This window comes from Micromys minutus, assembly GCF_963924665.1.
Source record: "Micromys minutus genome assembly, chromosome: 4".
NCBI lineage: Eukaryota > Metazoa > Chordata > Mammalia > Rodentia > Muridae > Micromys > Micromys minutus.
In genome coordinates, this window is record NC_137973.1 from 34,719,922 (window position 1) to 34,734,695 (window position 14,774).

The 14,774-nt window shown below is 47.6% G+C and overlaps 1 protein-coding gene across 2 annotated transcripts in view; it reads right to left on the reverse strand.

Moving 5' to 3' along the window:
* Positions 1 to 553: 553 nt before the first annotated feature.
* TENT5C (terminal nucleotidyltransferase 5C) overlaps positions 554 to 14,774 on the reverse strand; it is a gene marked incomplete at its 3' end in the record, with an annotated part of 103,660 nt that continues 89,439 nt past the window's right edge. For both annotated transcript variants that reach the window (XM_080915465.1, XM_080915466.1), the window contains exon 2: positions 554 to 1,756. In XM_080915465.1, coding sequence (XP_080771591.1) covers positions 554 to 1,729 — 1,176 coding nt within the window. In that variant the 5' untranslated portion in view covers positions 1,730 to 1,756. The remainder of the gene's footprint in view (positions 1,757 to 14,774) is intronic.

Below are 14,774 nucleotides of genomic sequence, written 5' to 3' on the forward strand. Positions count from 1 at the left end.
AAATTCTCAGCTCTGCCGACGGGGACTAGACATAACACAACTTAGTCCCGTGAGTGAAAATTCAGTCACAAAGAGCACCCTCACGTTTTATCAGTTTGGGGAGCTGACTAAAATCGGCACAGTAAGAGACCATCAGAACAGCTTTCCCACGATGGCTGAGAATCCTGAGAGAGAAGGCCAGCAGAGTCTACCGGGGACTCAGCCGAGGAGAACGCTGGAGCCGCTTCTCATCCAATGTCCAATCTCGAAGACTGTGCCGAGCTCAAACCCCATGCGCTATTGTCTGGGAAGTGACGTGTTAGTGACGATCTTAGAAAGATGGTGAGAAGTCACTCTTCCTATTGCATGTCCCCGAGTGGTACTGTACTATGGGTCCTTTTAGGGTTGGCTCACGATAGTCTGTGGACCTATTCCAATCGGTACACAGAGAAAAGCAGAGTCAGAGCTAAGTTCCCCTTTAAAAGCCAAACACCTACATCTAGAAAGAGGCTCTCCTACCTGAGAGCCCCTGCCCTAAATGGGTTCCCACTGTGGAAACCCTCGGGTCTTAAGGTTAGTTACAGGGCAGCCATGTAGGATAGGGCTGGCTGTAGGTAACTGGAGGCTGGGCAATGTAATAGTTGTTGAAGTTGCCATCACTGACATAAGGAGCTGGCTGGTAGTAGCAGGTGACATTGGTAGCACTGGGGATGATGTTTTGTTCCGCCAGCACACGCAAGGCCAGGAGAGAGATGAGGTTCAGGGTCTGCCTGCGCTCGTGCCCCATGAGGCACACAGTGCTCTCGTTGACGACCCTGCGAAGAATGATGAGGTAGTCGTACTTGCTTCTCTCCTCGTCGGCGAAGTGGTTCTGGAGGTAGGTCTCCAGCTTCCTCTGCTGTTCCAGGATGTCGGGGAAGTCGATGAAAAACCTGGAGCACATGTAACGCTCCAGAGTCTTGATCTCCTCCTGGTCCGCAGGCCTGAAGTCCCGCACGAGAAGGTTGCTGTACTTAAGAAGACCCCCGCCTCGGATTTCTTCAGGGTTCTTGGTGGCAATCAGCCTGTTCTGAAGATGGTCAAAGGCTTCCTCAAAATCCCCGTACATACTCTCCCCGATCACTGTGGGGTGGAAGTGCTCAGAGATGGGATTACTGGAGCAGTCATAGAAAAAGAGCAAAGAATCTAGGATGATCTGGAAAGAGTCCACACTGAACTCAAACTGACGCCGGATGGAGTCGACAAACTTGAGCTCCACGTTCCTCCCGTTCTTGTTGGAGAGGGAAATCAGACTCCAGCGGTCTGCGTCTGTGCAGACCTTCACCAGCTTCTGCACGTACGCCTCCTTCAGGGTGACGGGACTGATTTTGAGCTTATTCACGCCCTCTGGCAGAAAGTTCAGAAGGGAGCACAGAACCACATCTCTCACCAGCTGGAATTCTGCCTCTGTGGGAAGAGCCACGTGAAAGATCAGATCCAGATCCTTGCAACCCAGGCCGTTGTCTTTGACCAGCACGTGGCCAGCCGCCGAGCCATTCAGCCGGACGTCCTGCACTTTGATGCCTGCCTCTTCCAGTTGGCTTCGGACGGTCTGGACAATGTCCTTCAGCGTTATCTCCAAGGTTGGAAAGTTGCCTCGCCCATGGATGGGTACCACCTCAGTCAGGACCTCGTGCAGCCGGCTAACCTGATCCCAGTTGAGAACGCTGAAGGACTCAGAGTCCTTGGTACTGCTACCCTCCTCTGCCATCTTAGGGGATGTTCTGGCCAGGGAAAGCTGAAAAGTAAAGGGTGAGAACCAGTTAGGATATCATTGGACCTGGAGGTCACTGACCTGTCTCTGAACAACTTCCTACAGAATAGCAGTCAACAGTGCCTGCTGCTCCTCAGCATGAAACGTGAAACACATTTACACACCAAGAATAATACCCACCAAGGCACAGCTTCTTTCTACAGCAGGGTGGGATGCGTCCTTTGCTCTGTTCGGGTGTTCTAGCTGCAGCTGGGTGCCTGACCTATGCAGGGGAGGGGTGGGACGGGCTGTCTTAGGTGAAGAACAGCAAACTAACCATGTCATCTAAACAACACTAAAGGACCTGTAATGGCGGTGAGAAATTCACCCTGTATGTTTTACTAATTTTCTCCAGTTTTTAATAGAAGTTACTTATGCTTTTAGCTCCTTAACTATATCTTAAAACTGTTGGATGCCTAAACCCTAATAACCAGTGCAACACACACACACACACACACACACACACACACACACTTTCTCTCTCTCTCTCTCTCTCTCTCTCTCTTATACATACGTACATAAACATACACTCATACATACTTGTACACTCTAACATAAACACATGCTCACACACTTATGCACACATAATCACACACACCTATATACATGTATGTACACACACACACACACACACACACACACACACACACACACACACACACCACTGCTCCATTTGCTCCCCAAATAGGCCACACCTCAGCTCTGGAAGACAACCACTTCCTTTTCATATATGGCCATAATCTGTCCTACAACAAACACCATGTCACGTGGGACAGAACAGAGCTGTCTGTAGGACAATAGTGGTGGTCAAACAAAAGTCAGATCAACTCTGCAGTGGGAATGTCCTCCAGCAAGGCTGCAAGGCTCTGCACGGAGCAGGTAAACTGCCAAAGGCCTTCCTCGGAAGAGTTCCTTGAAGCTCCTTAAGAGGAATGAAGTTAAAATGGAACACCGGAAGGGAAAGAAAGCTCTTCTCATTCCTCACATGATGGAACCACAAAGTTTCCCAAATAATTGTATATGTGCATGTGTGTAGCACACTGGGGACAGAAGCCTGGGCCTTGAGCATGCTGGCAAAGCGCCTACCACTGAGCTACACTCTCTCCCAGTGCCAGGGAAGTACATCTCACTTTAAAAGAGATGAAAATGATGAAGCCCCGGAAATCCCAATACAGAAAAGCAGACATTGGTATTGTAGAAACCCAACTGGCTTGTGAATGTCTATGTATTCAATGTCATGTAGTTGGATACAAAAGGTGAAGCAAAGTCTCCACGCAGTCTTCTGATTTCACCCTGAATGCTTCCCACCCTGCAGAGCTACGTGCATTCGGCAGCCAGCCAGCCACGGCTCCACTGTGTGGAAGCTGCTGCTTTTTAATGCACATCAGTGCATTCTCCTTGGGCTCCAACACAGATTTCAAGCCTGCCTCAGTCCAGGGATTTGTGACTGGAACAGTGCCAGGGTTCCCAGGAGTCAACATGGAGAGGAGCTCGTACAGTCCCCATTACAGAGATGGACAACAATATAAGATGTGGTTTACACAGCTCTGGTGAAAGGAAGCATATACAACAGACAGACAAAAGAGAGGCTGTCCCCCTGATGGGGCCAAAAGGAAAGCACAGAAGTGTTCACTTATGGAGGGACACAAGATTACAAAGCCATGGTGAGCTGCTGCTGGAACACCAGAGGGGAAGAAAGCAGGTGCACGGCTGGAGATAGGAACGATCTGGGGGTGACAGGGGCCAGCACAGGAACACACAAGTTCAGGGACTGTCAAATTGCTCAGCTGGAAATGACCCACCCTAACCCAGGATCAAAGCAGGCTCTAGTGGGTTCTGCGGTTGGGTGGCCCCTCTGCTTGCTATAGCAGAGCGTTTGCAAGGGAAAGATTAAAGAGGCTTTAAAAGTCTGCAGCTATTTAGATCGCTCTAGCATGGCCGCCTCAGTGAAGCACAGCCTGTATGCAGACCTAATATCTACTAGGGCTGGCATTTGCCTTCCAGCCAGATTCTCTTTTCTCTGTACTCACTGTACCCTTGGTGGTTCTTTGTCTCCCTTTCTTTCTGGTGAGCGGGATACAAGAGACATATGCCTGAACAAATCCAAAAGATCTCAGGAAGGTTACTGTGGTCTGAGTCTTGTTTGGAGCCACATCTAGAAGCTAGACCACCTGCAGTCTGGTGAGGTGGACTTCAGTCAGGCACACTGACTGAGTTGCTTTACGCTGTCTGCCCCCTGGTTACACTTCCAAAGCTCACACATTTGATGCCATGTCTGAGAAGTGTGGTCACAGTGTGGTCAACGAGTGAGGCGAAGGGAACAATTTTAAGAAAATCTCCAAAAAGAACCCTGTGGGCTGCTAAAGTCAGAACTGTTCTAGAACACGACAGAAGGGCTCTCTGTGACCACAGAGAATCCAGGAGCCATTAGCTCTTCCCTTTGGGGTAAAAGGTGCACGTGTTAAGACTTTCACACAGCTTTATATCGGCAGCAGATTCAAAGTTAAAACCCATGCTATACTGGGTAAGGTTCCCAACAGATGAGGGGCAGAAATAGCCAGAATGTTCTGGGGGAAAAAAAATGGAAATGAGCTATATCAGCTTGTAATAGAGAGGAAAGAGCCATAAAGATCTACTATCAATACAAAAGGACAAATAGCTGGGACTGAATTTTTTAAATATGTAAATTATATACATATGAGGGTTTACTATGAAGAAGGAAGCATTCAAAGGAAGTAAAGGAAGCCACGCATTGGGGCTCATGCCTAGGATCACTTAAGAGGCGGAGACAGGAGAATTTTAAGTTTGAGACTAGTCCAGGCTAAACAGAGACCCTGACTCAAAGAAATGAAGTTGCCAACACACAAAAAAAACCCCAATCCATAAATACAAAGAAATGGTGAGGACGAGGTGGGAGGAGAAGGGAGAGAAGAATATTTGGATATATATATTTAAAAGCTGGTTCCAAATCTCCTGCTAAACTAAGATCTAGTCCGTTAGATCATTGTTTAAAAACTAAGGTTTAGTTCACTGGTTCTCAACCTTCCTAATGCTGCGACTCTTTAATACGGTTCTTATCGTGATGACCCCCCAACCATAACATTATTTTCATTGCTATTTACTAGCCCGCCACAGGGGCAAAGCTCAGTCTCATGTGGGACAGCGGGTAGCTCTGGTGCACAGCCCTAGGCTCCTTGAAGAACTATGTGAGTCTCAACTTTTAAGTTCTATTATCCATTCTGCCCCTCCCTTTCTCCTATGATGTCCAGTATAGCTGCAAGGATGCACAGAGATCATCATAGTCAAGAGCAAACATCAGTAGAAGAGGGATAAATGATTTAACGCGCATACGCAGCCATGCCCAGAAGTGTGCAGTTGTTCAAACGAACGGTGCCTGCTCTGTGTGTAAGAATACATTCTTGCTCATAGCTCATGAGTGGAAAAGTGTGAAACTGTACATGCAGAACTCTATACCTAAACATAGCTCCATTTGAACCAAGTACCATCTTCAGTTCGGGGTGGGTGTGGAAAAGAAAGTGCATTTTATATCCTTTGGACTTGGATGTATTCACTGATAGAAATTTAGAATCTCGGAACCCACATTCTAAAATCTTTCCCTTATGAGAATTCCACTCATCTGCCCCTAAATTAAACTTCTTCAGTTCCTCCCTGTCTCACTCCCACATCCACGCATCAGGTAAATCCAATGTATCCAGAAGCTTTCCTTCTCCCTTTAAATGTTGACCTCTGCAGGAGATGCTGGGAAGAGAAGGCTTTCCCTCTGGAAGGTCTCTCTTCAAGTTCCTACCCAGCATACTTTCAAAATAAAAAGACACCCACTGCTTATGTTAAGAGAGAAACTCAAAATATCAGGTCTGCTCATCTGCCATGACTATACAAAGCTCAGTGTCAAAACACATTTTCAGGTTTCCCAAGGCAGCTACTTCTCACTTGGGACCAAACAAAGCGCCCTCTCTCTGCCTGTCTCTGATGGATGCCCTCTTGCTGATTACTGGCTACAGCTTCGAGAACTTCTCTTTCTTTTTTAAAGGCAGTAAGTAGACTTTTGGAAATTCAAGATTCTATGTTGGCTTCCTCCATACCAGCCTCTTTGGGTGTAAATATGGAGAATGGAGTAAATTTCGGGGTTGAATGGGGTCCATAAAGACGCACACTATGGGACATGGGCTGATGCCACATTCATAGTACGGTTTTCGTTCTCCCAATTTACCATAATTCACATAGGACAAAGCCGAGCTGACCCAAATGCATTTATAAATTTAGGCAGCATACCTATGAAACCCTTGGCTCATTAGAAAAACATAAATTAATAAGATATTTGGTGGGGCGGGGACGGAATTGTTGAAGAGATGGCTTAGTGGTTAAGTGTGTGGTGCTCTTGCAGAAGACCTCAGTATAGACATTAACACTCATGTTGGGTGGCTCACAGCCACCTATATGTCAAACTCCAGGAGATCTAATGCCTTCCTCTGGCTTCCCAGGGTGCCTATAATCATATGTGTACAGACTCACACACAGACACATATATATACACATAATTAAAAATACATTTCTAAATATATATAGATACTATTATTGACATTCAAGTGATTTTAAACATCAAAAGTATATCCCTGCAATATTTCAACATTGGTTTAACAAGAATAAATATAATTTACAGCCCTTGGCACTTAGATAACACACCAGACCTTAGTTCAACAGTTTCCATTTTAATTAACTGTTTTAAATCAACACTTCTGTGACCTACACACACACACACACACACACACACATATACACACACACACACACAAAATCACATGAACCAAACTTGCTCCTTTCATGAAAGGTCCTGGCCCAAGGCAAATTCTAGCTAGCAGAGTTAACACAGCAAGGGAACAAACTTGAAGTCCAGCAGAGTCAAGGCAATGTTGAGGAACAGTCACTGTGGCTCTACAGAGAACCACGCAAAGGTGGTTCCAGAACTGGCCGTTAGTTTGAGCTGAAGCTCACCTCCCTGAGCCTGTCATCCACACGAGGGGAAACTGAGCAATGCTTTCTTCTGCCTCTCCTGTAGGTTTAAGAATGAAGAGAAAGAAGAGCCATCACCTCTCAGCATTCTTCCCCTGCCTCCCCGTGGTGGCAAGATTCCCTTTCACTGTTCCTGAATACCATCTTTTTAAAATGTGCACCTTCCTCACAAAGCTCTTCAGGTCGGGCTAAGTGCCATCCATGGGCAAGAACCAAGCTTGGGACAGACCTGAGGCTCCTAATATGGTCATGGGACAAAGACACCCCCAGTCGGGGTGGGGTTGGGGGGAGGGGTCCTTTCTGTGTCTCTTCCACACAAACTCTTCTTCCCCGAGTATGAGAGGATGCTAGAGGTAAAGAGACTGAAAACCCTGGACATTTAAGCAGTAGAAGAAGTGGCTGAGAAAATGTTCAGCACAGGCCAAGCTGCCTCTCACCTCAGTGACCCAAGTGAGGGAAAACTACAGGGCAGGCTTATTTCTTATTCATTATAAAGTAGAGGGGTGTGTAAAGAAATAACACACCGAAGCCGCTGCTGTAATCAATTCCCAGGTAACCTTCCCAAACCAAGCTTTCCCTCATCCCCAGTTTAAACAGTATGGTTCATGAAAGCACAGGACCTTGTCCCTGAAGCCAAGGTCCTAATTCTAGGAACTGCTGACTCCTCCCCTCAAGGGGCCCTGGAGGGCAGGAGGCTAGGGGACACCAGGGGACTGAGGTCAAAGCCCACAAGTGCACTAGATAACCTTTTCTTATTGCTATTCAGACAAGCATTTCTAGAACAAAAAGTTATTGGTTCCAACCGAGAGAGAGAGAGAGAGAGAGAGAGAGAGAGAGAGAGAGAGAGAGAGAGAGAGAGAAGCAAGCTGCCTTCTGCTGACTCTGACTGTGGCCCCCTCACCTGTTTGAGTGGATCACACTTTACTGCCTGCTCTAGAGCCAAAGGATTTAGACCCAGAAGCCTCCAATGTGACTTAGTGGTGCCTGACAGAGAGGCCCTGGAAATCACTCACAGCCCACTGTGTCTGGGAAGTCCCACTTCTCAAAGAGGCCACACACCTGTAGTTTCAAAACAAATATCCTCCAGTCAGCCCCACACTGTCCCCATAAGGTAACTTCCACCCATTCTACAGAATCACCAACCAGGCACCAAGGCCTGGCCCTCTGGGGCTGCTTTGCATAACAGTAGCCACTACAGATAAGGCCACAAAACAAGAAAAGCACCTGGACGCTCAGCCCCAGGAAATTACACCACATCCCAGACAGGCAACAAGACCATGATATCAAGGGTTCTATCCACATCTGACCCGTCTGGCTTCGATATAAACAGGATAGGGCAGGCAAGATGGCTCAGCAGGCAAAGGTGCTTGTCACCAAACCTGTTGATCTAGAACACACATGGTGGAAGAAGAGAACAGACTCTCACAAGTTGCCCTCTGACCTCTACACACAGGCTGAACACTAATTGAATATTTAAGAGTCCTTGAAATCCCTATAAAGGAGATGCTATTTCCACTCATTTCAAGGGCGGCCACTGTGGAAGCAAGAGGATATTCACACTGTAAACTGACCAAGGACACACTGCTGGTCCATGGCAGGAAAGGGAATGAAAAGGTTTCTTATCCCTCTGGTGGGTTAGCAGGTAGGTAGCAGAGTGGGAGAGAAACTTCCAGAAGAACGAGCTGTTCTGGTGGCCATGGGAGGGGGTGGTAGCACTAAGTAGAAGGAACAGGAAAAAAAGCATGTTTTAATCAGAATTCTGACCCACTGGAGTGAGATAAGACCAGATGGTAGGTGCTAAAGGCTGGGAAGAAACGTGCAGAACTGTCATACCTGACAGCTGTCAGGACAGAAACTGCTCCCCACCCCCACCCCAGTCATGACAACTTTGGGATAGATCCAACCTCACTGGAGCTACCAGAATGGTCATAGCAAGTATGGGACCGCTAGGAGTTAATGGTTCGGAGAAGAAGGCCTATGGGTGCTCTAAAATGCTGGCTAAGTTGGGGGTGGAGGGTGGGTGATGTTCTCGGAAGAACAGAGAAGTGGAAAGAGCCAGCCAATCAGATGATCCGAAAAGCACTGAGAGGCTGCAGTAATGGCAGACCAGGGTAAATAACCAGCAGGGTGTCCTTTGGCAACTGGGGGTTCAGGAGTGTTGGTCCAAAGAGAGCTTCGCTTCATGAGAGGACAAAGCAACCAGGAGCTGCTAAGCAAAGGTGGGTATATTTATAGAGCATTACCAGACCCCCAAGGGCTAGCCTGGGACATACCTGAAAACAGAAACAACTTAGGACAGACCACGAAGGCCCACCCAAGCAGATAAGACATGTCACCTCCTATACATCCATATTGTTTGACTTAACAGTCTCTGACCTGAGGGGAAAGAGCCAGAACCCAGGAATGCACACACATGCATTTGTACATCTGCATGCATTGTGAACATACAGAACTCAGGGGTTGTGTCTACTAAGTTAAGTGCTCCACAACTGAGGGGCAGACCAGGCTTCAGCCAGGTTCTTTGAATGACATCTAAAGCCAGTAGCTGAGAAGTGAAAAACAAAGCCAGGGCTGAAGTTCTGAAGAAATGTCCTCCCTCCCTCCTTCCCTCCCTACCCCCTCCCTCAGTCCCTACTCCCCTCCCTCCCTGCAGTTCTGGAACCATAAAGACCAGAAGTTATCTAAGGCCTAGGGCAACACATAAGCCCTTATTCTGTTGGCTTCCAGCCCCTCACCACAGCCTGGATTCCCAACAGTGAAGAGTCACATTCTGGAGACTTGCACAGCCCCAAACACATTTAGAAAGTACAGCCAACAGACAGACTCAGTGCGTGTTCCGAGTACACAGAAAAGTCCAGATGAGAAAGCCCAATGGGATCAGCTAAACAAATGCCTTGTTTTTTTCAAAGGACAGTAAGTATACGTGTATCCTACAAAACTTCCTCCCAGGACCCCACTGTGATAATTACTCTTCATTGCCAACCTGAAGGATGTAGACTCCTCTGTATAACACATCTCTGGCTATGTATGAGGTGTCTGAGAGAGCCTTCCCAGAGGGGTTTAACTGAGGTGGGGAAAAGACCTACCCAGAATGTCCGTAGCATCTCCCTACAGGCTGGGTCTGAGACAGGAGGGAGAAGAAAGCGAGCTCAGAACCAGTGTTCATCCCTCCCTGCTTTCTAACTAGAACTTGCTCTCCTACTGCTGGAGCCCCCGTCACGCTCACACCCACACGTAACACAGTCCTATTTACAACTAACCCAGCCAAATGTCCACCGTCATCCTACCCAGCTCACATTAGCCGTCCCTGGCCAGAAAACTGTGCCCAGAGAAGACATGTCTCCATCAGTGGGACACCAGCCTTCACAGATGTCCTTTTCTCGCTTTCAGGCTCCTTCACATTCAGACGGAGCCCTCAGTCTATTTTCTCAGGGTTATCAGTAGCCATTTTCACATGGATGTTTACCAAAGGCAAAGTGTTTGGTCAGTTTCCCACGGCAGAGTTCCTGAGGCACAGAGGGGGGGGCTGCCTTGCTGTACACTGAGATTCTCACCCCCCCTTCTGATGCCAATACCCAGTAGTTATCAGGAACCGTGCCCTGTCCAGACACTACCTGGACATGACTCCAAACAGAACTCTGCTTTCCCCTTTCAAAATAGGACACCTAAGCAAGTATGGGTGGGGAGATAAAGCCAGAGGAGTCATGCTGGGACCTTGAAGGCACAGCACAGAATGAAAACACTGGGGCAGGTATTCCAATAGGCTTGGCCTGGAAGTACAGATTCTCAGGAGAACACCCTGAAGTCACTGCAGATCTAGGTATTCACACTGTCAGAATGCAGATGCCATGGGTTGGCAGTTAAGCAGAGAGCCCCTGAGCCCTGTTCCCCCCACACACACCCCACAAGGTGTCAACAGGAAGCCTTGACAGCCCAAATTGTAATGATTTGTTACACCACAAATTTCTAAATCATACATTACTGGTATGAACTCCCCAAACAGAGCCAGCCCTTTTTGTTTTAGAGGTGGACTGGACTGAAAAAAAAAAAAAAAAAAAAAAAAAAAAAAAAAAAAAAAAAAACCTAGGAGACCTTGTAGAGGAGGACCAGGCCGCACTCCCCAGGTTTATTTCAAAGGCTGCACTCTGTTCAGCTCTCCAGCTGAGAGCCTTGAAAAACCTTCAGCTGTGCAAAGCGAAAACTTGAGTTCCTGACAAGTGGCTACAAGTCCTGCCTAGTCACTGGCAGCATCCCTGGGTCTTATCAGGAAAGGCACCTGTAACACTTAGCTCCCAGATGCAGTACTTATCGGAGAAAGACATGTATACACACCCCATTCATAAATGTCTAAGTGCAAGCTGGCCCCCATTTCAGGGCTGTTGGGAACTACATGTTGTCCACTTGGGGTAGGGGTATTAAGGTAGGCTGGTGGTGAGCCTCTAAGAATAGGGAAAGGGCAAAGAGAAACATTCTAACTAAATGTGGGGGGGGGGTGCATTACATTGAGAAAGAAATCCACAGTGCAATACTTACAGGGGCACCAACATTCTAAGAGATGGTATCCTACCAGCATAGAGCCATGACTCCGGCTCAGCAGCACGACTGCCCACAGACTGTCACGAGAGATCCCCCAGACATCTTCGCCTCGATAGCTCGCTCCTCTTGGATGTTTGTTTGAATTTTTAATTATTGGTGCGTTCTAACTAATGACAAATGGTTGGCAAACTTGAGCTGTTAATAAAATTCAGCCCTGGTCCCCTGCCAATCTCAGATTTCATCTACCTTTCTTCTAGCCGTTCTCTAAGAGAAGAAACAGAGAGAGAGAGAGAGAGAGAGAGAGAGAGAGAGAGAGAGAGAGAGAGAGAGAGAGAGATATCCTGGGGTTTTGGTGTTATTGTTGGGTTTTATTTCTGTGTTGTTTGGTTGGTTTGGGTGGTGTTGTTTTGGTTTTGAAGGGGTCAAGTCTGCCTTGCAGGATAAATGCTCATCATCAGTAAGTCAGTGTGATTGATAGCTGAACTGCCTTTCATCTGCTCAGATACCCAAACACCTACTGTGTGCTAAGCACTCTCCTAGGAATCTGAGACCTGAAGGCAGGAGACAGAGATCCCTGCCCACACAGAACATACAGCCTATATACACTCTCCAGTCACTCTGGATAGCTAACCACTGCCTCGCACACACAGAGAGCCAGGATCTGAGAGTAAAACACATGCACGCATGGGCCAGACTTGAACCACCCAATATAGTAGCCACAAGCTCTTGAAAGGTAGAAAGTCCAAACAGAAGCACATAGTGTATACAAAATACAGCATAGACTCCAAGGACTTAATATAAAGGAAGGATAGAAAATAACTTTCATGTGTATTTGCACCGATTACTAAACATAGTTAAACAGACAAACTGATTTATTGTTTAAATCAACTTTTCCAGGCTTTGGTCTCCTATGTCTCTGAGACAGCAGTGAATCTGTCTGCTACACAGATGACAATAAAGAAATGAAAGCCTGCAGTCGAGGGTCTGCCAGGATCAGAGTCCAGGTGTCTCCCCAGTGAAGGATCAGCCTACAAAGGAGGCAAGGGAGCGAGCCCAGAGTCTACAGTCTGGGATGGGGCACAGCAGCAGAAGTGCCTGCTTCTCCATGAACAACCCAGAGCAAACACCCGTGTGCCTTAACCGTCCTCTTTTCTCTATATCCCCATGGTCCACATGCTCACACTAGAGCCTCAGGCAGCTGGAGTCCTGACGCAAAACTCTATCAATGACAAACAGGGCCAGGGGTCACCACAGGCACAGATGGTCAGAGACAGGCAGCCAGGCCACACTGAAGGTACCTGGCCTCGTCCCGTAAGGCCAAGTGTAGAAGCTAAGGGGTACTGGGTGGGATGAGGGGATGGTTCATGATCCCTGGGTAATTTCCTTCACTCAGTTTTTGTGATGGGGCCGGATGGGGAGACAATGGGGGTATGGCTAAACAACAACAACCCCCCTCAGTTCAATATTAAAATAAAAACAAGAAAATGTGCAAAACGGAAAAAAAAAAAAAAACCCATAACATACTGGAGCAGACAGATGTGGGGTAAGGCAGTCCTCTCAGATAAGAGATCAGTCTGCGCCTGCACAGATGTCAGAGGGGAGTGGGCTGTGTTCAATTTTTTTTTCTCCAAATACCTAAGTGGGTATTTTTGGACAGCAAAGGAGGACGGTTAAGGAAGACCTGACCATGGAACAGCAAGGGAACAACAATCTTAGGGAGGGAAGGCAGAGACTCCTCAGGGATGGGCAGTTCCCTGGGGCTCTTACTCTAGTGCTCCAGGCACAAAGGAGACAGGAGGGTTCCCCCATGCTCTCCTCTAGCTCCTGTCCACAGTCCCCTCTAAACCAGGTCAGCGAGGACAACGAGAAACAAAGAGTCAAAACGAAAGAGTCAGCACAGCTAGCAGCTGAGTGAACAGGGGAGAGAGAGACAGAGAAAGGCTGAGTGGAACTGCTGGGGCTGGGAGGACAGTGGCTGGGAGGATGGGGAGGGTGGAGGTGCTCAGGGGGTGGGGCTAGAAGCTGGCCAGCCTTAGTCTCAGCTGTTGATCAACTACAGGCACCTCAGCTCCCACCCAGCCCGTGCTGCAGAAGCTTCACTGAAAAGATGATCAAGAAACCAGCCGGCCTTTTAAACCAGGTGCTCCTGACGCAGGAAGCTCCATCTGGTCCCTTGATCCAGCAGGATAGCGACTTCAAGCATGCTTCCTTCTCTGCGAGAAACAACCGCCCCCAGCAGAATGTGCATTCACACGATAGGTCTGCACACAAGGCCATGCATGTACTTTCCAGGCAGGGGTGAAGGCTCTGCAGTGACCACAAACCCCACTTTTCTGGGGTCCACGTGCAAGGACGACTGAGAGAAAAACAAGTTCTTCAAGTATATCCTAAAGCTAGGCCAGCTCTCTAGCCTGGCCTCTGAAGCTCTTCCTTTCCAATACCTTTTTGCCTCCCTGGCACCTGGCACCAAACACCACCTAGGAAGCACTTTCTGACTCAACCACCATTATCCAAGAAAAATAAAGAACCACTACAGTTTAAGGACCCATGGTTGAAAATGTTCTGAAACCACTGAACATCCTTACACACGCTGCTGATTCGCGTCGGTAATTACTTCTTCATATTAAGGGCTTTTCTTCTGTTGTTTCAAAAGGCTCTGCAAACACTTCAAGAGCAAGCAACCAGGGCCCAGCTGCACAGAATATTAATTTGAAAACGTTCAGAAGATTCCCTTACAGAGTTATGTAAAGATGTTTTCTAGAAACCTTTTGAACTCTAAGCCAAAGCTTCCTTTCCATCCAATCAGGAGGTCACAAAGTGGGAGAAACCTTAGGCTCAAGAAATTAGGACGCCAGCTTTATTTTTGTCTCAGGTAGCTTAAAACTCGTTGAGCACATCTTTAAATATGGAGGAGCTGGTGTCATCACAACAGAATTTGAACAGCTACAAGTCAAAACAGTGGATGGTAGAGGGCATCTCCCCGTATTGCTCCCTTATCTCATTAATAAGAAAAAACAAACCAAGAAACACCTCCTTCTGCCTCACTCCCTACTTATCTCCAAATATTCAGAGAGGAAAAGAGACAGGGGTGAAAACAGAGAAAGAGAGGGAGAGAGAGGGGGGGGTTTCAGGAGGACAAGAAAGAGATAAGAAACCCCTAAAATCATCTTAACTCTTAACAGATCTCTGCTTCTACTGCTTTTCCAAGTAATACAGGCTGCCCTTCTTTCATGGCTGACTCTAAGCACAGCACAGCATCGGAGAAGGGTGAACACAGGGCACTACTTAGTGGATGGAGCTGGGAAGGAGGGAGGGAGGGAGGGAGGGAGGGAAGGAAGGAAGGAAGGAAGGAAGGAAGGAAGGAAGGAAGGAAGGAAGGAAGGAAACGTTTGTTCGATGCAGCTTCCTGGTTGTGTGGTAGCTGAGCCTAGCTAAT